This window comes from Saccostrea echinata, unplaced genomic scaffold (genome assembly GCF_033153115.1).
Source record: "Saccostrea echinata isolate AGI-Se365-2 ecotype Australia unplaced genomic scaffold, CSIRO_AGI_Sech_v1 ptg000009l, whole genome shotgun sequence".
In the NCBI taxonomy this organism is placed as follows: Eukaryota; Metazoa; Mollusca; class Bivalvia; order Ostreida; family Ostreidae; genus Saccostrea; species Saccostrea echinata.
This window is the reverse complement of record NW_026889758.1, coordinates 13,032,261-13,059,454: the sequence shown is the minus strand read 5'-3', so window position 1 is coordinate 13,059,454 and position 27,194 is coordinate 13,032,261. Positions and strand designations below refer to the sequence as shown.

The 27,194-nt window shown below is 35.2% G+C and overlaps 1 protein-coding gene across 1 annotated transcript; it reads left to right on the top strand.

Annotated features, from left to right (window-relative positions):
* Positions 1 to 57: 57 nt before the first annotated feature.
* LOC133182452 (furin-like protease kpc-1) lies at positions 58 to 26,262 on the top strand (the record flags this gene model as incomplete). Its single annotated transcript, XM_061317301.1, has 17 exons — positions 58 to 237; positions 3,798 to 3,902; positions 4,073 to 4,165; positions 4,435 to 4,581; positions 8,492 to 8,568; positions 12,487 to 12,575; positions 15,672 to 15,844; positions 16,749 to 16,961; positions 17,125 to 17,225; positions 18,005 to 18,108; positions 18,373 to 18,490; positions 21,214 to 21,545; positions 21,840 to 22,006; positions 23,366 to 23,454; positions 23,855 to 23,934; positions 25,505 to 25,750; positions 25,995 to 26,262. Coding segments are annotated over 17 exons (2,331 nt in total), but the record flags the coding sequence as incomplete, so codon positions are not given.
* Between the last annotated feature and the right edge of the window lie 932 nt (positions 26,263 to 27,194).

Here is a 27,194-nt window from a genome sequence, read left to right as displayed (position 1 = left end):
TCCTGGTTCGATATAAACTAACACTGACGTGTTACTTGGAACTGACCAATATATTTAATTGCTGCAATGATTTTGCCGGACATTACACGGATCTTCTGTTTATTTTGTTTGCTTGTCATTCTGTTGTTTCAACACTCAAAATGTAACTATATGAATCAAATCGCCGTCCACATAGAAGGGGGTAGTCATATAGCAGATAGAATAGCTTCAAAACATGGATTTATTTATATGGGACAGGTAAGTGATATTCACTGAAAGCGAATCTTTAAACTTGCTCTTTGTATGTAAAATGTGAAGATAACAAACACCGATCATTCTCAGAAATCTAGTAAACAAAACAAATCGTGAACAGGGCAAAAACATGGATCCCAGGAAACAACAGGGGGGAGATAGGTGCCTAGGAAAATAAGCATCCCCTATTGACCGTCACACCCGCCGGTAGCCCTATGTATTGATCAGGTATACGTAGTACTCAGTTGCATGTACAATTGCTGATACGAATATATTTGTACAATTAAAAATAGCCATAACTTATTTCATAACAGTTAGAACAGTGAAATACTATTATGTGATTGAATAATTCTTATCTCTCTGATAGGCTGAAATCCAACAATGTTAAAAAATACAACGTCATATTCACCTGCACGTGGCCTTCCGGGTGAATATAAGGATTTATTTTCTTCACACTGGTCTAAAAATAGATCGAGAAATTCCAGATTGAAACAAGTTTACAATTTCACTTGCTACCGACTTCCCTGACTCCATGCACTCCGGTGAACATAACAATATGGAAAACATAATTTGGGATGGGGTGGTTGCGGGGAGGGTCAGGGGACCTCCCCCAAATACTTTTTTTCTGAATGTAAAATTTTACTTTTAATTTAGACTAAAATATTCATTAAAAGGCTCGTCCCTCACTAATGGACCTTAATTCCCCCCTCTAGCCCCAACTCAATCCCACAAAAAATGTTGTAGAGAATTCTCCCATTTTCATGTGGGTTAGTCAAAGATTTTTTTTTGTCAGCTGTCATTTCTTCCCTGATAATGCCCCCCCCCCCTTTCAATATTGAGCCTATAAAAGAGCCTGACATTATTTTTTTCATAGCAACTAAAATAAAAACTAAATTAGATTTTAAAAAAAATTCAAATTAATACGACTGGTAATGTTTTTTCAACCTTGTTTCTCTCATTGCGTTTGGCTAGGACCTCAGCAAATGTGAACAAGATGGCATGAACTGAGCTGCTTAATGAGTTTGTATCATTTAATCATTGAAACATAATAAAACAATTATTGCTGTTTTTTCAGTCAGTGCGATGATTTAACCACCTTTGAAATACAATATTCACCTCACCCTTCGGGCTTGGTGAATATTGTACTCCACAGTGATTTTTTACATTGAAAAATATTAAAACTGTAAAAAAAATCTCCCTGCTATAACAAAAAAGCGAGAGTAAATACGCCATCCTGACACAAACTAAATCTGCCAAAGTTTCTCCAAATTGTTAGTATCCATGTTTAAAATTTTAATCTCACAACTGGCTCAGCTATGACGTCACAACCTGCAACAGGACAGAAGTAAAAGGTAAATCAAAGTGTAATAAACAGAAAATTCGTTGTTTATTGACAGAATATGGCATTTATTTCACTCGTGACATTCTTATTTTCGTAAAATATTTCTACTCGCGATTTGCGCTAGTGAAAATATCAATAAATCCTATCCCACTAATCATTGTGTCGCCAGCAGAGCAGAGCAGGCACTTAGGGATCAATTTACCAAGCGTCTGTCTGTTTGTCTGTCCGTTTGTCACATCTTGTAGCTCGAGAACTGTAAGAGATATGGACTTGATATTTTGCATATATATTGCATGGCACTATGGCTTTTGTGAATTGCCATGGCTACCGACCTCATGCCCTTGACCTTTAACGTACTTTTACAAAAAAGTTAATAGTGCCAATATACAGCATATTTTTTACATTTAAGAGGTAAGTCTCATATGCTATTTAGCATATGCACTGATTGTCATAAAACATTATTAAAAAAAAAAATACCAGCATTACAATTGACTTGACCTTGACCTACTTTGCAAATCACCCCCCGGACAGTTTGATTTAGATTATGTCTTTTGAATTGTGAGAGACGGGGTGTTGATAATCAGCATTTATACATGTTTATGAGCTCATGACACTGTACTTTGAAACTGTATGATATTCAGTTACCACACAAACTGATATATAAATACTACGAACCATTCACGGTAGCTCAGTCGGAAGAGCGCTCGCTCCGTGATCGGAAGGTCTTGAGTTCGAATCTCGGCCGCGACTGACCTAAGTCGATAAAAAATGGGTAGCAACTGTTCCTTCGTCATGCGCTCGGCACTTTGAAGTGAAAGTTGCGGATGAGAACTAAAAAACCGAGGCCCCGTGTCACTGCTCAATGGCCCTGAGTGCCGAGTAAAGGTCAAAATTTGAAGCCCTTCACCAGTATATGGTGACGTCTCTCTATGAGTGAAAAAAATCTCGAATGGGACGTTAAACAACATACAATCAATCAAATACTTTGAAAATACATCGGGATCGGTATCCCACAATAGATCGTGTAGACTTACAATTGGAGTAAAAACTTTGAAATACGTATTATACATGTAAAATGATAAATAATTATTTATAATACATGTAATTTCAATTTAATTATTCATTTGAGGGTTGGGAATCATACTTTCTTTGATTGTCAGATTCTATCACAGTCATACTATGCGTGGATGCTTTTTTCTGTATGAACTTTCATATTAGTAGTAAATAAATAACTAACTAAACTTAAGTTTATTTACATCTTTAATGAGGCTACAAAGCAGGCGACACATGCGTTCCTTGGAACACTCTAGTATTACTATAGTGATCTGTTTTGCCCCGACTGTAAACTTTTATACAATTTCAACTTCTAAGAAACGCACTATACAATGTTGTTATGTAACAGATATGAGTAAAGACTAAAGAGAAACAAAAATATGTTAATGTCAGGCCCGTAGAACGCGGGAGGGGGGGGGTAGACTTTTTTCTGAGTATTGTATTTTGCTATAGTAAATTTTCTTTAAGAGGCTGGTCCCCCCCCCCTCCCTTTTTGATGCTGTAAGGTCGAGCACTGGCAATCCCGGATTTGGACGGTAAATTATTACCTTTTTTTTGGCTTGTCAGATAATTTTGGGAAGTTGCCCCCCTCTTTTGAAAACGTTGCTACGGGTCTGAATATCATGGTCTCTGCCCCCTCTCCCGTTCTGAGAACTGTATGCAAGCAACAAAAATAATGATCTGTAAAACAACAGAAATATTAAGGTTTCACAAAGGCATATACTAGTATTCAATCCTTTTTGTAAAAATAGAAGTACACACTTGCTTAAAATTGTATGCTCTGGAGCGTATCTTATGTCAATGGGGACAAAACATTTAGCTTTTATTAATAATATTGACTCTAAAAATTGTCTTCAAGTAATCAATGTAAGGACAGTGAGAATAAAGAACGATCAACGAAAATCTTTTTTTTTTCTCACTGTCCTAATCTAGTTTACTGTTTACAACGTAAATAATATTGTTGAAGTTGTTGACATTCCTTGCATTTACTTCGTACTAACAGAAATGATTGATACACGTATCCTTACATACTTTCAGTGTTCATGACAATTTGTTACATTAAATGTATAATAGGAAAAGGTTGTTAAATTTGTTGATATTTTGATTTTATACACACATTTAAAAGATGTTTTTTTTTTTTAAAATTCAAGCTTTTTATATCTTATTTCAGATTGGAGATTTAAAAGATCATTATTTATTCTACCATCCACACATTAGTAAGAGATCTGCAAGTCCAAGTCAAGCGCACTACCAGCTATTATCAAAAGAACCCGAGGTATTTAATTAAAAAGCAAGATTTAAACCAAGGCTATTAAAAAGGACGAATTAGGGGTATTACCGTATGCAACCTGTAATTATGTTCATGTAAATTTTTTAGCTTTATAATTCACAGTTTTATATAAACACTGTGTTGAATGGTTTAATGAATATAAGGTGATGTTTCAGATCCGATGGTTTGAGCAACAAAGAGCCAGAACTCGGACGAAGAGAGATTTCAGTGACTTTAATGATCGCTTATGGAGATCTCAGTGGTATCTTGTAGGTATCTTGCCATTATTGAAAAGTTCTGTAAAATTTCATGTATAGCTTAATTGACGAAATAGGCACAAATGATGGCCAAATTTCTGACAATTTCAGTGAAAAAGGAGTCTTCCAATGTGAACTCGCCATAAATATGGAAAGCCACAAAGAGTCCCAGGTGAAGTCGTATATATAAAGAACATAACCTAGGGGGCCCCTGAGTCTTTCCATAGAAATGTCCTATTACTATGGTTATAGGAAATATAATTGACTTTCTGTTGATTTAGAATGGAGGAGCACGCCTAGGTAACAGCGGACAATTTGATATGTCGGTCAAGGGGGCGTGGCAGATGGGATACACGGGGAAGGGAGTCGTCGTTAGTATCCTTGATGATGGAATTGAACATACTCATGACGATCTGAAGGAAAACTATGTGAGTAAAATATAGATTACCGAGCTAAATTGATACTGGGGAGGGTGATACCAGCTAGATATTGCATTAAAAAATGCGTAATAAATTACATTTGGAATTATAGTCATTAAGGAATTCAGATAGGAATTCCAATTTGGATATTTAAGTCTGGTCAAATATTACATGTATAATGTTGAGGATGTCATTGAAAGTATTTTGCTAATACAGACGACATTATTTTTAATGTGTACTGTAACTTAATAAACTACTAGTAATTGAAATTTTCTGTTGCAGAATACTGAACACTGATAAACAATTACTATATAACAAAAATCAATTTGTTGCACGTACATTCTGCATTGAAGGTCCTCTTGAAAATTAAAGATAAAAAGAACTAATTGCTCATTTCTGATATACTAGTACTAATGTGTTACCCATTGCGAACATCCTTTTTACTGTTTTACATTAACCTCAGAGGTTATCTAAAATCTCTCTGCCGTGAGAAGTTTGACAGCAAACATCAGAGAATAGTCGTTATTCTTCCTTTGATAAATTTTGAAATTTCATTGGTTGATGAAAGTACCGTAAAAGCCATAACATTTTGCCTACTCACATGATTTATCCATGTACCCCTCCATGCACGTGACCTACTGACCAGATATAAAATCCACACCCCTAAACGTGACCTACTGACCAGTTACATATTCCATATACCGTTTTCACTTGACGTCAAATGAGCGTTAGAGTAAGACGACGAAAAAAATGTATACAATGGCTACGGAAATGTATTTTTTCGCTTAAAAATATAACTTTATTGAAAAATCATTGACGGGATAAATTCGTAATGTATACATTTAGATGGGTAATGTGGAAATATATGGGGTCCTTGAAAAAATGCATATATTATTTCCTTATCAACATAACTAATATTATCATGCCTCTGATAAAAATCTTGAAATGTTATTGGTTGAGCATACCGTATTAAAGCCATATCATTTTGCCTTTTGACATGATATAGCTCATATACCCCTTCACGTGACCTACTGACCAGATATGAAATCAATGCTCCCTATACATGACCTACTGACCTGATATAAATCCATATACCGTTTTCACTTGACCTTGCAAGCAGCCTAACAAGTACAACAAAATATACTGAGATTTTAGACGACGTCACAATGTAAACAATGGCTACAGGATTATTTTTCGCTAAAATACTTTGTTGAAAAAATAATTTACATGATAATTTCGTTATGTAAACACTTAGAAGGGTAATACGGAAATTTACCCAGCTTCATACAAAATAGAACATTGATTGGCTAAAAACAGATCATGTGACACCCTGAAATTTCCAAATACATCTTCTCTGAGCAGGGATGTATTAAAAATCGGGCGCAAAGTTCTGTTCTACATGTTTCTGATGTGAACAAATGTGGGCAAGCAAACGGTTTGTTGTACAGTAATTTATTGTTCGTATCTTAACTGTGATGATGTACATGTAATACTGAAAATGTATAATGATCAATTTTTGAATTATATTTAAGCTCACCTAAGATGAACTCTCAAGTGAGCTTTTCTTATCACATCTTTTCCGTCATACGTCAGGTCTGTCTCTAAACTTTTCACATTTTCGACTTCATATCAAGAACCACTGGGGCAATTTCAGCCAAACTTGCAACAAAAGCATCCTTGGGTGAAAGGGATTAAAGTTTGCTCAAATGAAGGACCACGTCCTCTTTTAAGGGAAATAATTAAGAATTAGTGAAAATTTAATGGCATCTTTTAAAAATCTTCTACTGGACCAAAATAAGATGAAACTTATGCAAGTTTGATCAAATCATGACCCCCAGAGGGGAGGAGCAACAATGGGCAACCGAAGTTTTACAAAGGATTATACAGGAAAAATCTTAAAAAATCTTCTTCTCAAGAACAGCAAGGCCGTGATTAGTCATAATGATATAGAAGCATCTTCAGGTAGTGTAGATTCAAGTTTGTTCAAATCAGGAACCGCAGGCGGTAGGGTGGGGCCACGACAAGTGATCCAAGTTTCATATAGAAATATATAAGAAAATTCTTTAAAATCATGTTAAGAACAGTAAAGCAATTATTAGTCATATTTGTATGGAAACATCCTTAGTAGTGTAGATTCAAGTTTGTTTATTTCATGACCCCCCAGGGTAGGACGGGGCCACAATGGGAGATCAAATTTTATAGCAAAACATGGGGAAAATCTTGTCAAGAACATCAAAGGCATGATGAGGCATTTTTATATGAAAGCATCCTCAGGTAATGTAGATTCAAATTTGTTCACTTCATGACCCCTGGGATGTAGGCCACAATGAGTGATCAAAGTATTTCATTCTGATAAATAGGAAAAATCTTGAAAAATCTTCTTCTAAAGAACAGCAAACCCATGATTTGTTCATTATATATATATATATATATATATATATATATATATATATAGAAAGCACAAAGAAATTCACTTTTATAAGGATACCCACTTCCGCCCCAGCCCGGGGTTGAACTCTCGACCTAAGGAATCTGTCTCCTAGCAGTACAGGAACAGCGCGCTAGACCGCTCGGCTATTTAGGCAAGTCAAAAAACTTGCTTTCGATGCCGATGGAGTCCTACATTACACGGTCATTGAGAATGGAAATGAGATACAGTTATTTGGATATTAATTTTATTACAGGATCGTTACTAATACATGTTGTAATGAAATTATAATTTTTATTTATAAAGCACATTTTACAACAACTCTTACACTAACATAACTGCCCTAAGTGAAGAAATATTAATACAGAAAGCAGAAAGAAATTCACTTTTATAAGGATCCCCACTTCCGCCCCAGCCCGGGTTGAACTCTCTACCTACAGAATCTGTCTCCTAGCAGTACAGGAACAGCGCGTTAGACTGCTCGGCTGCATGTATCTAGTCAAGTCAAAAAAAAACTTCCTTTCGATGCCGATGGAATTCTCGCGGCGCTGTCCTACACTACATGGTCATTGAGAATGGAAGTGAGATTCAGTTATTTGGACACTAGTTTTATTAGAGGATCGTTACCAATACACGTTGGAATGAATTTAATTTTTATTTATAAAGCACATTTTACAACAACTCTTAAATTACACATAACTGCCCTATCCTAAGGGAAGAAAGCTAGTTTCTTGATATATATTGTAGGAAATTTTACTGTAACACCAGGGAACATTTGATATCTCTCTACAGTGGGAAATTTTATTGTAACAGTTACACAAAACAGTTGGTTGATATCTCTCTGCTTTAGGAAGTTAACAGTAACACTAGAGGATAACTGATAGTTATCTATTGTAGGAAATGTAATTGAACCACTGCATGGATACTATAGATATTTATGTGCCTAGCGAGTATTATTGTATCAATCATGTATATCTCGTTTGGAAATTAAACACATGATTTATCAAAGTATAACATTTGATTAGAAATGAAAAGATAAAAAAAAAAGTAATCCATAATATATCATATTATTTCAAATGAACAGATAAAAAAATTAATACGTGTACATCATATTATTTCATGACCAAGTAATGTAACATAAATTTTAATTCTATTGCTCATTTAACTGTTTTTTTAAAAAGGATTATTCATGTAACATTATATACTTGGGATTTATCACTGGTAACTAGTATATATTTGATTGATTAAATCTTAGAAGATTAACAAAATTTCAGGGCACTACAAGTGTGTTGTATCTAACTGTTGATTCCCTGGTGAACAACCCATTGGTTTCCAAATGATTACTCTTGAATAGCTAGAAAATCGTGTGAGAACGATTCCAATTGTTTTTCCAAGTCAAAGATTATGGGCACCATGACATAAACAACTTATTTTCAGATAATATCTGGACTTTGGTGCGAGTTTAACAATATTGAGTTTTTTTCCTTCCAGGACCCATATGCAAGTTATGATGTGAATAACCATGATCCTGACCCAATACCAAGATATGATCCGACCAATGAAAACAGGTGAAACTTTTTAATGCATTTTTTTTTTTTTTAGAATTTTGACTTTACCCTTGAAAAGTTAAAGATCCTTTTCCTTGAATGGTAAAATTTAGGCTGTAAACTATGTCAAAATATATGTACAAGTTTTTGTTTTACCCCCCTCCTCTTCCCCAAGAGATATGATAATAATACAACGTACTGTACTTGAAAACGTGTGCTCATTGTTTCACTGTATTCGGGAATGGTTCTTGATATGGCCGAAAAAGGAACAGTAATTAAAAAATTAAAATGAAAAAAAAATTAAAGAAAAGTATTCTGTTATTGAAGAAACAGGGCCTCGAAAATGAAATTATGCAATTGCCTCTGTCAGCAATGATGTAAACAATAATGTTGCTGGAGTTTGGCAACCACTTGTATTAAAAAAATTATAATACAATCAGCATTGTCCTTCTTTTTCTTTTTCTTTTTTTGAATTTTGTCCAAGTTATTTTAATTTCTTACCTAGGAAAATGAAATTAATTATATAATTCCACATACATACATTACTGAAAATATATACTAAAATATTCACAACAGTGAAGGAGAAACTTCAGGAGTACTGTGCAACAATATATTCGAGAAGTGGTGTAAATCAGATGTGGATACTTACAAATTCCAAGGAACTTTTGGAACATTTAAAATCACAAAATTTTACCAAAATCAATTTAATAACAAAAACTTACGACTTTTAAACTCTGTATACAACCATCCCCCACGATAAATTAAAGTCCAGGCTTTTTGACATCATTGACAGCTGCTTTTTCAATAAAAATGGAACTCGTAAATTTACTTACTTTGTTACTGGTCATATGCAAAATTATTTTGTTAAAAACATTCTGATTGTACACAAAATACACTGAAGTTGATATTAAAAAGATGCTTGAGTTTCTGATTGACAATATCTATGTAGTTTTTAGAGATACGTCTTCCAACAATCTGTTGGAATTTCCATGGGTACCAATTGCGCTCCGTTTTTTGTATTCATATGAAGCAGAATTTCCCGATCATGACAAGGAGCACACGCGGGTGTGACCAGTCGGCAGGAGATGATTACCCCTCCATGGCACCTAATCCCACTTCTGATGTTTTTTGGAGGTCCGTATTTGCTCTGCTCCCAATTTGTATTGTTTTAATGGACTTTGAGCTTGATTACTGTTCGTTATCTCCATATTTCATGTAAATGGACCTCAGACCTTGTCCCTTTGAATTTTGTTTGACGACATGGGAACTGCATAGACATCATCTGGATTGTCATCATTTGTATCGGGAACAGGGACAACAGCTATACAATACAGAGCATGCTGTAATAACCAGTAAAAGTCGGAGCTGCTGTCGTAAACAGAAATCCTTTCCATATTCCAAATACATTTTCTATTTTCACTCGTGCATTACATATTGCAAAAGTTGCCCGCGTGGCGCAGTGGTTAGAGTGTCTGCTCTATAGTCGCGGAGTAAGGATTTAATTCTTACGTCGCGGGTTCGAATCCACTGCGGGACGTGGAGACCGGTCCTTCGGATGAAACTGTATAAACCGAGGTCCCGTGTCGCAGTGTGTGTTGGCACGAAAAAAATCCTGCACTACTCATTGGCCCTAAGTGCAGAGCCTAGGTTAAAAATTGCAGCCCTCCACCGGAAAATTTGGTGGCGTCTCCATGTACGTGAAAAATTCTCGAGACGGACGTTGAAGAACAAACAAACATCTAAACATATTGCAAAATTTAAACGCCTCCCCACATGTGAGTAATGGGGTAATCAAGTATAGTCTGAGTGGGTATCTATTATCCCCTATTAGAATTTCCTGAATTTCTCTTATTTCCACCCGTTGCACAAATGTACCTATTTTCAAATATTCGACTACTGTGTGTACTCCCAGGCCATCTAGCAACAATATTGGTAAGCATCTAGCTATGGCTTGTACATTAGTTGAAAAATAGCCTTTTTTGTTCCGAAATAATTTGGTACTGTCACCATATCAATTCTTTCAAAATACTCATCCATCTTATGGCTAACCTTCATTCAAACCTTCCTACTGCTGGATTCAAAACTAGGGTAATTTAACCCCGACGTATGGAAGCGGCCAATACATATTTCAAAAAACAAAAATTAAATTCTGATAGAATAATTAGGACCCACAGTGGGGGCACCGAATTGTAATTAATCATCTGTTAGAAGAGACCCTCTCCAAGGCTGAATCTTGTTAATGCTACGCTTGTACATGCCTGATTAAGTGTAACTTGTTTACCCATTCTGTGACCGCTAATTAAACATACATTACGTAGTTTATGCCCAGTCACCTCATAAATTGAATCGACAAGCAAATTTAAACAATTGAGGTCCTCTGCTTTCGGTGTCTTAGTGAATAGGATGCTGTTATTCATGGCACATTGTAACTGTCGTGTATATGTGTCATGTCTTGTCTGTGCATCATTCAAAAAACACATAAATTATTGAATTAATAACAGTTATGACAAAGATTAAAGCTTCTCAAAACTGCATCAAACTTCAAGATCAAGGTCAGTCAAATATCATAATACAATATGAAAGATCTTGTCTGAAGTAATGCACATGTGAAAAAAAATATGTAAACCTTTTCTTTTCTGGAGCAAAAGGTATGTCCAAAATTATATCCAAAGTAAAAATTTTTGATAAGTAGGTCAAAATTCTAGGTCATGAAGTCAAAAATCATATATCATTCTGAAAGGTGTTGTCGTTATACATACATGTAAAAATATGAAAGCCCTATCTTCTCTCATTCAAAAGTTATTACAATGTAAAAATAATTTGAAAAAGACTAGGTTTAACTTCAATAAAGGTTACGAAGTTAAAAACCAGAGTACATTCTTGAAACAGGTAAAGCATGTCAAATGTAAATGCCCTATCATCTCTCAATCAAAAATCATAAGTAATGTTCAAAATTTTGAAAATTAAGTCAAACTTCAAGGTCAAGATCACGGGGTTAAAAATCATAGTACATTTGGAAAGTCTTGACACAGGCAATGCACGTGCCAAATATGAATGCCCTATCTTTGCTCCTTCAGAAGTTAGTAGCAGTGATAAATGCTTGAAAATTAGTTCAAACTTCAAAGTCAATGGGTCGAGTATCATAGCACACAAGGGAAACTCTTTGACATAGGTAATGCACTTGTCAAATATGAACACTTTATCATCTCTCATTCAAAAGTTATCAACAATGTTAAAAAAATTTAAAAATTAGGTTAAACGTCAAGGTCACAGGTCAAATTTCATATCACATTCGTAAAGGTCTTGAAACACAGGTAATGCATTTGTCAAATATGAACACCCTATGATCTTTCATTCAAAAGTTATCACCAATGTTAATTTTATTTTGAAAATTAGGTCAAACTTGAAAGTCGAGGTTAAAGTTTCAAAAATCATAGCATATTTGGAAACTTCTTTTTACAGGTGATGCACATGTCAAATATGAAAATCCTATCTTTTCGCGTTCAAAAGTTATAACCAATGTTAAAAATATTGAAAAGTAGGTCAAGCTTCAAGGTCAAAAAGTCAAAAACCATAGTATATTTGGAGAGGTCTTGTCACAGGTAATGTACATGTGAAATATGAAAGCCCTATCTTTTCTTATTCAAAAGTTTTGACCAAAATTAAAGTTTGTTAAAATTTTTGAAAAGTACATCAAACTCCAAGGTCTAGGTCACGAGATCAAAAATTATAGTACGTTTGGAAACGTCTTGTCACAGGTAGTGTACACGTGAAATTTAAAAATCTCTTCTCATTCAAAAGTGATGACCAAGGTTAAAGTTTTCACAAAGACAGACAGACTGAAACCTAGCCATATGAATGAGATTTAAATCCCTTCGCTTTCGCGAAAGTGGGGGACAATAAAGAGTTGTACATAATTAATCACTTTACTTTTCGTAGGCATGGGACTCGATGTGCAGGGGAGGTGGCAGCAAAAGCCAATAACAACAAGTGTGTGGTAGGGGCGGCCTACAACTCCAGGATTGGAGGTAAATACAAAACAGTGTCTATACTTCTTGTGTTATGTTGTCTATGGTCATCTGTACATTTTCGTGTTTAGGATGACCATAATATTAGTTTTCAGTGTTGGTAATTCATGAAGTTTAAGATAATTAATCAAAAAACCACTTTTAATTACACTAAATTGTTTAGGTTTTTTTTGTTTCCTGGTTTGAACAGTTTGTTCAAGTAATAGTTTCCATAAAAGAAGGCGTTCATGCATGAAATTATAATGTTTGATCATCATCACAAACCCCGCCCAGCAACCCACAAAGCAGTTTTCCTTATATTTGCATCTTTATCTGATCCTTGATTCAATTTAAAAAAAAATTAGACACTTACGTCATTTTTATTCAATAATTAGAAATCTTAGTCTACAAGCCCGCCAAGTTTATTACTATGCCTGTAACGTGGATGAGCTAGGCTTCCTTTTCAAATCAAAACTTAGACTTTTTTCAAAGAAAAACAAGGATTTATTTACAAAAGAACAGAAAGAAAAAGGAAAGATAATTAAACTAATAAGTCACACAATCACACACACTCACTCAAATGATCATAAAAAATTAACAAGTTATTTACAATGAAGAAAAAAAATGTTCAAAACATTTTGTTGATCAGCTGTGATCAACACGTGTTCTCAAATTATCGATTTCATTCAAACCTATCAAAATATTGCCAGTATTGTCCACATATATCAATATTAGAGTTCACTCCCTATAGTTCCACACTATCCCCCAAACATTCGGTCTGTAGTCCTAGACTGTTGTTGGGAATCAGTGTCGATTCACAAATACTAGAGATTCCCGCGTCTAATTCATAGACATCATCGATATCTTCTTCTTCTTCATCATCATTGACATCATCTTCATCAACATCATCGTCGTCATCATCATCATCATCCTTATGATGTACACCTCAGCATGGTGCTAAAATATTAACCCTCCTTAATCAGTAAATCAATCATTATTTACCCTATATATGGCAATACTGTTATAGAATTATACTTGCCTTTAATCAATAACCATTTAGTCATGTTTGAGTTCAATATAACATAAAAACTAAGATATTATCAATATCATCAGTTTGTTTACAGTAGACATAGATACAAAATGGCTGACAATACTTCCGGTCACTTACTTCCGCTCATACATTTAAATGAAAAAGTAACACAGCGAGCAAAACCTATTCAAACACTCTCGCTAATGTCACACCTGAACACACACACAGGTAACTCACTGATGAGTGCCTGCCAAGGTGAATTTATAGAACGAATGTTAAAAATACATTTACATAACTAGAAATACTATAAAATATACTCACCACGGTCTGTTTTCAGTGCAGAAATATACTTAACTTTTACAGTAACCCTGCTGTAAGATTCAGACATATGCTGGAGCAAAAATTAATATCATTTGTGTTGACCCATTACACTCACTTCTTGCACACTGGGCAGCTCTGCTGGGAATGACCTAGTAGCTACTGTTACCTGTCTGCTGAGTTTTTGTTGTTTTTTTTTTGCAAAGAATTCTGGGTGCTAATAAAGAGGTATTTGATGGTAATACTTGCGAAATATACAATAGATACCCAAAGGGTTAAACTAGTCTAATGATTGTTACAATGCCACATACAGCATACTAGCAAATGGCTTTATAAAGATATAAAGCTTTTTCCTTATTTGTAGTTTACCTCAAAAAAGATATCTGAAAATGTAAATATTTAGTTTATAAAGTTCATTCTGGTCAAGTTTACGAAACCATTTTATCGTAGTGACATCAAATGACGTTACTTACAAACGAGGCGTAGTAATGACCTTTACTATTGCAGAAAGCATTTCTCTTCCGAAAGATTCCTTAGTGTGGGTGTGTACATGTAGTGAATCGTTTTCACATCATTATGTCTGTTCACGGGTCTGTATTTTTTTCTCCTATTTTCAGTAATTTAAAAATATTTTTACATTCAGTGTAATTTTCTTTATGAAATCCATTAGAAATCCACGACTTTCAAAAACTCTATAACACTCGCGAAACCTTGTCACCGCGCGACAGAATACACAGTAGGAACTATTTGCATTTTTAATACTCTAGGAACACCAAAATGTATATTGCTTTGACTCAATTTAATAATTAAAAAAAACAACTAACCTGTTAATTTAACGTAAAAATTTAACAAATGTGCGTTTAAAATTAATTTGTCATTTTTTCCCTCGCAATGTTCATTTGCGTTATTTAACTTTTCAACGTCACAAATGGCTCTTACGTCTTTTAAGCACAACAATTCTGAAGGGCGCTAAATTCACATTAATGATTAACGAAATAAACAATTATGAAGAGGAAAAATTAAAGAATGTAAAAATAAGCACTGAATTCTTATTTTTGGATGTTGTCGGTCCTATAACACACCTGGCCGTGCCCACAAATTATCATACCGCGCGGTATTCAATTTGTTGGCACGGCCAGGTTTGTTATAGTACCGACGGCATCCAAAATTACGAATTCAATGCTTTTAAAATATCTAATAGAAAACTTAGAAGTTAAGGTTCATCGATATGATGAGAGTAATAACTCTTAATTAATGACGTAAATGTCTATTATTCCTTTATAAATTTGACGAGTTGAAGTGTGTTTTTGTCTAATTTTGCCTCACAAGCTATGCTATAATAGTTTGTATTTTACTTATAAAATACATTTCTTTTGAGAGGGTTTATGATTCTTAATTAATTTCTTAGATCTCTTTTTTTATAACTTAAACAGTGTTGATGTGAGTATGGACTTCCATGATCCTCAATAAAGGTCATTTAGAGAAAGTTAAGGTCGCAGAATTCAGGAGTGTCAAATTTTGGAGGTCTCAGAATTTTAAAGGCAAAAAGGTTTTGGAGGAGCATTTGGAGTCATACTTAGCAAAAAGGTTGATTATGACTAAGAGGTCAATCAGAATTACTTGTTAAGGTCAAGGTTACATGACTCAGAGGTTAGATATTCTTTGGACTATGTCTTTTTAATGCTACACTATGGATGGTCATGTTCAACACAAGTTGCTCACGGCAAGAAGTGTTAATCCTTCGACTACTTACTTATTTATTTACACAGGTATACGTATGCTGGACGGTGATGTGTCAGATGCTGTAGAGGCTGCATCCCTCAGCTTTAACAGATCACACATTGATATTTATTCCTCATCCTGGGGACCAGATGATGACGGTCGAGTGGTAGACGGCCCGGGTCCCCTAGCTAAAAAAGCTTTTATTAGTGGGATAGAACAGGTAAGTAGGATCAGTTTTTTGGAATAAATCAGTTGAAGAAATGCGATGTGCGAACACTAATGTCCCAAAAGGTGGCCAAGGTTTGATGTAAGCAACATTTCCTAGACATTCTTCTTACACTTTTCTGGAACAGCCTTTGTAGATAGATAACTTTCTTTACATTTTTCACAGACCATATGTAAACTCCAAAAGAATCATCGCAAGTATCACAGCAGGTGGCACAAAAGAGAACCCTCGTTCTGTTATAAGTTCAAAAGTGCTGAATATTATAGAAACCAGAGCAACTCAAATCATTGTTAATTCACTAATGATTTTAAAAATGCAGTTTTAAAGAAAAAAGTACAGTGTAATTATATCTTGAAGAAATAAAGTACTTATATTACATGAGGCTTCATGATATTGGTATTCGAAATTCTCCTTTTTATGATTAAATAAAAGAAGTATAAGGTATTTACAGTAAATATTTGTTCATGTACTTTATAATCAAATTTTAATCAACATTGAATTTAAAGTGGGGATCTTGATTTAAGCTGTGCGAATTAAATTTGTTGAAATCGAGTTTTCTGTTTTCTATAGTGTCAGCAGATTTTGAGTAACATCATTCTGGACACAAAGTAGGTAATCTTTTCCTGTAAAGGCCACATCTCCGCCTTGTTCAGCGACTAACGTGTTTACGAACATCGCATCTCATCTACATGTATTTTTAAGAGGTGTCCTTTACTGAGAGTTAACTCCAAGTAGCATGCTACGGTTGTTTAACCTTTGTGTCGCGAGGTGTTCTGCTTACCTGCCTTAATTTTGAAAAAAAGGCGTGCGTGCATTTACTGTAATTGTTCCCTTTTCTTTTGTACTCAAGGGAAAATCTTGCTTGTGATGGACATTATTTTATGTCAATCTTTTATAGGGTCGAGGTGGCAAGGGAAGCATTTTTGTATGGGCATCTGGTAATGGAGGGAATGCTTTTGACAGCTGTAATTGTGATGGTTACACCAATAGTATTTACACTATGTCCATCAGCAGCACCTCTGAACATGGCCGTAAACCCTGGTACCTCGAGGAGTGCTCCTCCACACTGGCTACAACCTATAGTAGCGGGGCCTACAATGAAAAACAAATTGTAAATTCAATAATTGTTCACATAGGACAATCTAGTTTTAGCGCAAAAGAAATATCTACAATAAAACAGACTTAATAAATTTGTAAAAAATGTAATTCAAAAATTTGAGAGAGATAGCAATTTTACATAGAATATTACGGCATGATATCAGTGGTCATTACAGATATCGACAGACCTACACAACCACTGTACCAGCAGTCACACGGGTACCTCTGCCTCTGCTCCTCTAGCCGCCGGTCTGGTCGCCCTCCTATTGGAGGCAAAGTAAGTGAACTTACTACCTCAGATTGAATACTTGAGTACAGTACAGTCAACATAATTCTAATAGATACAGTCTCAAAATCAGAGTGGCTTGATTTTGTGTTAAGTTTATTTGAAAATATGGGCGAAATGGTTCAAGAATCAGGTAAACTATTTTCATGATTAAAATGAAGATAGCCTTCAACCAAAATTGGGCAGAGAATGTTGTTCTTGATTTTTGATTTCGTCAAAAGAAGCTTGTTTGAGTTCCCCATGTCCCAGGGCCGAAATGAATTGTTTCAACTTATTTTCGGTTCGTAGGTACTAGTTACATTTCAGAAACACCCTCCATAGATGATTAAGATGATAAAGGAGAGGCACAGAAGGAAGAGGGTTTTAAACTCGATGAAGACTTAATCTCATTAAAAACTAGCATCCTCATCAAGATATGTCCTTTCCAAATTGTAAAAATTTAAAAACAGAGTTATATGTGTTTAAGAAAATGGTATACCGTTGACATTTGTCGTAAGATAATATTCGTTAATCGCAGTCACACATTGCTCTACCAAAGGAAAATGATAAAATTAAGTCAATACTACCCCTTTTGGATATGTTCATGAAAATCAATTTTCTTTAATTTCTATCGGTTGCAGATATCCGTTCAGGCACATTTTACCTTCCTAAAAAATGGTAAACTAAAACAAAAACCAAACAAAGTAAAAGAAAACAAAACAACACTTGAAATACGGCAGGTATAATGCCGTTTTATTGCACATTCTTTGATACATTTTATTGTTTGTCAGTCCGACCTTGACCTGGCGGGATGTACAGTATATTACCTTGCTGACCTCCAACCCTGACCCTATGGAGGATGGTAACTGGATCACAAATGCCAAGAACAGAAAAGGTACTTTTGATGAGGATCAGTGTTTCTTTAGATGCATCTTCGGGTTAATCTTTCTTCCTCCACAATAAACAAAGAAATAAACTTTTATGACGACGATTTTATCTTCTGTATATCAATTGAAGTATCAATCACAAGTAGAATAGAGACTTTTTAATAGTCATTGTTCAAAGTGTATTCGTTCCAGAGTCATATTCCGAAACAAATTTGATACGTCTTCAGTCATGAAAACTGATATAAATATGTCCTTAATTACTAATGTTTCAGTGAGTTTGAGGTATGGCTATGGTCTTATGAATGCAACAGCAATGGTGGATTATGGACTGAGATGGACAAATGTTCCTCCTAAACATATCTGTACAGTTCTCAGTAATGCCATTCACGTGTAAGTAGTTGAGTTTACTCGGATAAACTATTTATTTATGCTCGGTATCAGTGGGTGTCCCAGAGTAATCATGTCAGTTTGTTCATCTGTCTGTTAAAGTCCAAGACACATTTCAATGTCTTTTTTAAAGATTTACGGGACCGTCACTGTAGTTCAGTCAGTAGAGCCTTTGCTCCGTGATCGGAAGGTCGTACGTGGGTTCAAACCCCGGCTGCGACTGACCTAAGTCGATAAAAATTTGTTAGCAACTAGTCCTTCGCCAAGCGCTCGACACTTTGAAAGTTGGGGGTCTTTCGGATGAGACCTTAAAAACTGAGGTCCCGTGTCACGGCAGGCGTTGGCATATTTAAAGTTCCCTCACTGCTCAATGGCCCTGAGTGCCGAGTATAAGTCTAAATTTGAAGCCCTTCACTGGTATGTTGTGATCTCTCTACAGGCCCGTAGCAACGGTTTCAAAAATGGGGGGGGGGCAACTTCCAAAAAACCCCACTTAAACTGAACTGACCAAAAGTGGGGGGGGGGGGGGCAACTTCCCAAAATTATCTGACAAGCAAAAAAAACAACAAAACAAAACAAAAAAAACAACCAAAAAACAAAACAAAATAAAACTAATTTACTGTCCAAATCCTGCAATTTGGCAGTGCTCGACCTTACATCATCAAAAAGTGGGGGGGGGGGGGCAACCTGAATCTAAAGGAACATTTACTATAGCAAAATACTATTTTTTAAAAAAATGCCCCCTCCCGGCGTTCTACGGGCCTGTTCTATATGAGTAAAAAATTATTAGAACAGGACGTAAAACGACAAAATATGCATATAGTCTTTGTCATGTCCGTCTTCCGTCCTTCTTTCTTTCTGTCACACTTTGCGTTTAGGTCATATTCAAAGAAACTATTCAAGACATTTTTATCAAACTTCATATGCTGATGGATATTGATGAGAGCTATTCAAGTGCATCATCATTTGCTGACCTTTCCTTTGACCTTGATCTTACTTATCTTAAATTTATGTTTAGCTCAATTTCGAAGAAACTTTTTAAGACATTTTTATTAAACCTTATATCCTGATACATACTGTTAAGAACTATTCAACTTAATCACTATTTTTTATCTTGACCTTTCCTTTGACCTTGACTTAACTTTTCTTAAATTTGTGTTTAGCTAAGTTTCAAAGAAACTACATGTATTTATGATATTATCAAACTTCATGTGTACTGATACATATTCATAAGAGCTTTTCAACTGAATCAAGATTTTTTTTACCATAACCTTTTCTTTGACCTTGACCTCACTTCCTTAAATAAATGATTATTTAATATATTCAAAGAAACTTTAGATTTTTTTTTAAACAAATCTTATATGCGTATAAGTATATATTGATGAGAGCTGCTCAACTGCATCAACATTATTTGACCTTGTCCTTTCCTTTGAACTTGACCTCACTTATCTTAAAATGGTATTAAACTTCGTTTCAAAGAAACTATTCAAGATAATTTAATTAAACTTAATATGCTGAAACATATTGGTGAAAGCTATTCAACTACGTAAACAATTTTGATCTTGACCTTTCCTTTGACCTTTACTTCAAATTGTTGTTTGGCTAAATTTCAAAGAAAGTATTGAAGATAGTTTTTTGAAACTCTATATGCTTATACGTATTGATGAGAGCTATTCAATGGCGTCATTATGTTTGACCTTGACTTTTTCTTTGATCTTGACTTCAAATTTGATTGATTCTTTAATTGTATTTTGTTTAACGTCCCATTCGAGAATTTTTCAATCCTAAAGAGACGTCTCCGTATGCCGGTGAAGGGCTTCAAATTTAGACCTATACTTGGCACTCAGGGCCATTGAGCAGTGAGGGTTCTTTAAAGTGCCAACGCCTACCGCGACATGGGACCTCGGTTTTTAAAGTCTCATTCGAAAGACCCGTGACTTCCACTTCTAGTGCCGGGCACTTGGCGAAGGAACAGTCACAACCTATGTTTACGTCTTAGGTTTGACGCAACACGGAGAAGGAGACTCGAACTCGGGCCTTTCGATCACGAAGCTAGCGCCCTACCAGTAGGCTACTGTGGTGACCCGTTGACTTCAAATTTCTGTTAAGCATAGTTTCAAAAAAACAAATCAAGATATTTTATCCAACATTAAATTCTTATACATATTGATGAAAGCTATACAATTGCATAAACATTTTTGTCCTTGACCTTTTCTTTTACCTTGACATCAAATTTTGGTTTAGTTTCGAAGAAACAAATCAAGATATTTTTATCAAACTTCATATGCTGATACATACTGAGATTAGCTATTCAACTTCATGAACATTTTTTTATCTTGACCTTTCATCTGATCTTTACCCAACGTTTCTCAAATTTGTGTTTTTGCTCAAAGAAACTATCCCAGATAGCTTTTTATGTAAGCTTATGCACTTATACATTATTTGGTGAGAATTTATCAACTGTGTCCAATTTTTTTTTAAAACCTTGAACTTCCCTATGACCTATGACTTCACTATTTATTGTGTATTAAACTCAGTTTTAAAGAAACTATTAAAGGTATTTTCGTCAAACTTCATACACAAATTTTAGTGTTGCATTACTTGAGAATCATGGGTGGGCATTCATGTCTTATGGACATATTTCTGGTTGAATATGCATTATCCGATTTATTAAAACGAATTTAATTCTTTATGACAAATATTTGAATTTTACTGAAACACTTTAGGAACTTGATGGGATCTCCATACACCAGTCAAGTCAGAACAGATGGATGTCGAGGCACTGCCAATGAGGTTAACTATCTGGAACATGTTCAGGCAAAGATAACCTTGACCTATTACCGCCGCGGTAATCTGGTCATCCATTTAACATCTCCCAGTGGAACGAGATCCACAATTCTCCCAAAACGACCCTCAGATATGAACAACGGTGGATTCGTTCAGTGGGCATTTTTATCGGTCCATTTCTGGGAGGAGAATCCCACAGGGACGTGGAAGTTGGAGATTACTGATGAGCATTCATCAACCAGCTGGCCCAGACCTCCAGCTGGGGTCAAAGGTATGTCGTGATTGTCAGGTTCTGGGAACACTCATCAAAAAGCTGACCCAGACTTCCAGCTGGGGTTTAAAGTAAGTCGTGGTTGCCAGATGCTTGGGACATTCATCAAATAGCTGGCCATGACCTCCAGCTGGGGTCAAAAGTAAGTCGTGATTGTCTGGTGCTGGGAATCTTTGACAGGGTACTTTGTTGCAGATTCATAATCAATTAGCAAAGCACGATGATACCAGTTTCTTGCAAAATATTGCAAATCTGTATATCGCATGTAAGTCATATTTCGTACGGTACTTGCAGGTCAGCTTTCGTCATGGTCTCTAATCCTTCATGGAACAAAGGATAATCCAATTCAACTGAAGCCACCAAATCAAGGTGGAGTCGTCACAAAGCCAGGGATGGGGAGTACAGTGACAACCCCTGTGATACAACACACACATACAGACATTCCGATTACAACCTCTGTGGTAGGAATTACACTACACAAAGCAGACCTTCTATAGTGATATCCTTTTATCACACACACACACACACACACACACGGAGAGCGAGAGAGAAAGGTTCAAGTTACAACCTCGCTCTGTGGAAGGAATTACATTCCACACAGCAGACCTTCTATAATGGCACCCCTTGTGAAATACACACACACAACACAAACCCTCACACACAGAGAAACATTCCGGTTGCATTCCCCGTAGTAGAAATTATACTACACGTAGCAGATATTTTGATGACATCTGCTGTTAAATGCAATAACTCCCCCCCCCCCCCCACACACACACACACCACACATAGAGTGCCTGGCATTTTAGTAACATCTCCTGTGAAAGGGAATTCACATGGCCAGAGTTTCCGGGAAAATCCCCAATGATAAGAATTATGCCAAACAAAGACTTCCCAGTGACTCCCTGAGAAATGAGCTTGCACACAAACAGATATTCAAGTGATAGGAACGACAAAAACACACAGAATCAGTCATCCAGTACATTCCTGGTAGGAATCACGTGAAAACAGGCTGTCCAACACAAGCACAAAAATACACACAGTCGACATTGCAGTGGCATCTAACATACTTCAGGACACACAAACACACTTACCAGCACACACTTTTAAACACAAACCAAGATTTCGCAGACATACAGTTTGTATTGAAAAGAACTAGATCTACCAAGCATGATAAGCCTTGTGAAATGTTTGATTTGAAACAATAAATAACAAACAAATCATTTTGCCTTATAGAATTTGCTTGAAATTTTGACAACCGATCACGGCAGAGTGGTAGGGCTTCGCTTCGTGATCGGACGGCCCTGATCGCTTGCCGCGCCGCGTCAAACCGAAGTCGTAAATAAAGGCAGTGACTGTTTCTTTAACCAAGCGCCCGGCATTTAGAAGTGAAAATCACGGACATTAAAAAACCGAGGTACCGTGTCACGGTAGATTGTAAGCGTTGGCACGATAAAAAAAAAACCTCACTGCTCAAAAAAAAACCCTCACTGCTCAATGGCCTTGAGTGGCTAGTAAAAGTCTAAATTTGAAGCCCTTCATCGGTATATGGTGACGTCTCTATGAGTAAAAATTTTCGAATGGGACGTAAAACAACATGCAATCAATCAATCAAACTTTGGTAATGAATATATGCGTGTTTCCTGAATCAAAGTTATGTTACACTGGCTGGATTCAATCATTTTGGTTCCTTTTTTTGTAAAAGTCTGTAAAATTAGAATAACAGACAAATGTATCGTGTAGAAATGCCATTTTTTTTTATTAGTACCACAATACACCTCATCAATGTGCATTTTAACAAATATTTCATGCATTTATTTCAGAAATGTAATAATGAATGTCTTGATACCTGCGCTGGGAGTCGACCCGAAGACTGCAGAGTGTGCAAACATTTACGTATGGGAAAGACAGGGTTTGTATGCAAATTTAAGTCTTCAATTATTAGACGTAAAGTAAGCTTTAGTATATGTAAGCAAGAGGCAACAGAATTATTGAATAAACAGGGTTAGTTGTACTGATTATTTGATACTGTAAATTGAACTAGTATTGATGAGGAATGGTTAAGTACTGTATATGTGCGTATGCCATTCTTTGATCCTGTCAAATTTGTACTTATACATACCTTTCTTTATTGAATAACTTTATACCACACGGTCCAACGTTAAAAACATATGTAATTATGGACACATGCCGAGTCTGAGGGGGATGCGACTCCTAGTGTCTATCTGTCTGACTCCCAAGGACTAACATTCACAGAGTACATGTATATATAATAAACTCTTCATTAATAACATGAAAATTATTATTGACAGTGCCTGTGTTCAAGAGTGTCCTCCTGGATACATCAAGAACCATTATTTGTGTCTGCCCTGTGACTCCACCTGCCCTAACTGTAAGTACAATTGTAATATGTAATATTAAGATTGGTTGTTTATTTCTGTGTCCTTAACCGAACATGATGAACAATGCAGCAGTAAACCTTTTCTTCGCCGGATTTCTTTCTGTCCCTGTACACTTACATTAATGACCGTTTATGTCTACACCCGCTGAATATTTCCTCTTTTATTTCTTATGAAAACCGATTGCCTTAATCAATCATTTATAATAAACTTATATTATAATAGTTAGAACCAGTTAATGAATGTTAATACGGACCAATAATACAATATATGACGTACTTTCACGCACTTTATATGAGTAATTTATTTGAACAATAAACTCTTTCTGTCTTTGTTAGTACGGTAAATGATAACCCGTGTAAGCGGGTTTATATTTTTTCTGCAGTAGATACAACCGTTAATTCCTTTAGTAACAAAGAAGGAAAAACATCTTATTGTTTATAATAATGTCTGTATAAATAATCATACAAAGTAGGTTTCAGTACTTTTTATATTGGACTATTTATATTTACGTCATTATTTGTATCATTGACCTCATATAATTTTTATGTTAGCATAATAAGGGTAACAACGGTAAACTGGGGCTATAAATAGTTTAGAGTTCTAATCATTTAGTTTTTTGTAATATTGAATTAAAATGGGTAAATATTAGAGAATTGACGGAGGAAAATCGGATTGAAATAATTAAGATGTTGTTTTTCTAAGTCTAACTGGTTATTTAACGAATGATTTTAGTTTTGTGTGAGCTATCGGTGTTTAAATAACACAGAATTGTAACGTAGGCTTATATATGCAGAGCGCTATTGCTTCGTGAAAAATGTGCCTACGTTTAAGTCTTGTGATTTACCAACAATTCACACTAAATTTTCAATAAATCAATAATTCACACTAAACTTAAAAACATTTTCTTTTATTTACATTTTACATGTTTATAAGCACCATCAATATACCTAATTATTGAATTTCTCGCTGCCGTTTATCGTTATATTTTTACTTGCGTCTGTGTAGCCTCATTGTAACGTCATTTTAGTGCGAGTTTCTACGCGTGAGAATACATGTCAATGGCATTCAAATCAATTTCAGGCTTGGTTAAGTAGAAAAACACAGCAAATGTTAATATTTATATATATCAAAATTATTACTTTTATATTAAATATCATTATCCAAAGAGTTTTGTTACTTGTTATATTTTGTTAATAAAGAAAATATTGGTCATTGTGTTAAAAATAAAGAGATCCCAGGGGTCACTACCTAGTTATATAAGGAATGAATTTAATAGCTACCCCAGTTATACTGGTATAACCTGGGTTGAGACAGTTTATGCTTTATAAACCGCGAAGCGGTTTATAAAAAAAGTGTAAACTGTTCCAACCCATGTTATACCAGTATAACTTGGTTAGTAAGTTTATACCAGTATAAGTTGGTTAGTAAGTTCAAATAATATACTGGCATGCAATAAAGAATTTCAAAAATATGAACAAAAACCATTCCAGTCAACAGTTGCTGGACTGATAAGAGAATGGGAAAAATGTCTTACCATAATGAAAATTGTTTTATGTTTAGGCAGCTGTGTAAAGTCCGATATTCCTGTTCAGTCTTGGAAATCCTCCCCGGAAGTAGGGACGACAGTGGCCGTTATTCTGGCTCTTATTGGCATTTTTGTTGTCGTTGTTGTATCGACCATTACGTACAAGACCTGTAAAAAGTCTGGAGTTCCCAGATGGTGGTCCATATTTTATCAGCGAAACAAAGACTTTAACTTTAGTCACCTTCAAGAAGATACACAACAGATCACACCGACGAACGAAGGTGATATAATGTTGATATGCAATTACTGTATAAAAGTAGGAAAACTATTGTTTCCTTACATAATTTTGAAAAAAGTTTGATTTTTTTTTCAAATTTTTAAATTTATGTTTTTGAATTTGTAGATCTTTGCATTTGGTTCTAAAACTGAAGTATACTTTTCAGATTTCATTATCAGCTTTAAAAATGTCATGTTTCTTTTTGCAACTTGTAGTTTGATATAAATACCGACACTTATAATTTACAGAAATAGGCTACATCTAGAAAAGTGGGAGAGAATATTTACCATCACAAGACAGAAAAGGACAACTCATTCCATGGGAATTCAACCTAATCACATCAACTTAAGATTTACTTTAGAACACATATTAATTGTTGTTTTTTAAGCAATTAGTTTGTTAGTATTGTCAATCATATTTCCAAAAAGATATATTGAAAAATTTTTGTTCACGGCATTGATCGGGAGGATTGTTGTGTTTAATTGTTTGTGAACTAGAAGATATATGTACAATGCTGTTTGTTCAGAACCTGTCAGAAAAATTCTGAATATTGTCAACGTCAACCCTTAAAATTATAAGGGCTTTATGAATGAAATATGGAGTTAACAAACGGTAATCAAGCTCAAAAGTCTATTGAAACAGTAAACATTTGGAGCAGAACAAACACGGGCCTCTAAAAAGATAACAGGTGGGATCGGGTGCCATTGGGGAGTAAGCATCCCTTATCAATCTGTCACAACCGCCTTTTGCTCATTGTCAAAATCGGGCAAAGGAGAAATCCGTAAAAAATGTAGTGCGTAAATAATGAAAAACGTCTGTCAACCTTTGACTTAATGATAGATTGTATTTCCTGACTAGGTCATCATATTGACTATAGAAATTTACCAAATGTTGACTTTAAAGGAGACTGTTGACAACTTGTTTGTCAATGGCTTGCCTCGTTTTAGAAATTGTTCGTACGTAGAGCATGCTCTTGTGTAACGAATCAACTAAGAGACATAAACTTTATATGCAGGTGATAAGGATATATTGCTACATAAATAAGAGTTGACGACAGGAAAATTGAAGTCGTCACGTTGATCAAAAAGTTTTGTTAGGTAACCATTAACGTCTTTTTCTATTAAAATGTCCAAATATGAAACAGATATGTCAGACTCTGTGGTACCTTTTATTTAGAGTTCAGATAGCTGCAGAACTGTAGCGTTATGGTTTTATATATTATTAGTCTTTGACCATAATGCTACAGATCCCGTAATGCAAACATGGTGCAATTTACGGCGCAAGATTTTCTGCGCACTTTGGCGATGTATTTCGCCAGTTTCCAGCATTGGTCAATCAATTACCCTTTATTTCCTAATTCTAGACGTATTCTATAACCAGTCTGTTATTTTATCCATCTTCTAACCCTTTCTAGTCGTCTCTACAGAGCAGTAAACTCGCTTGTTGTG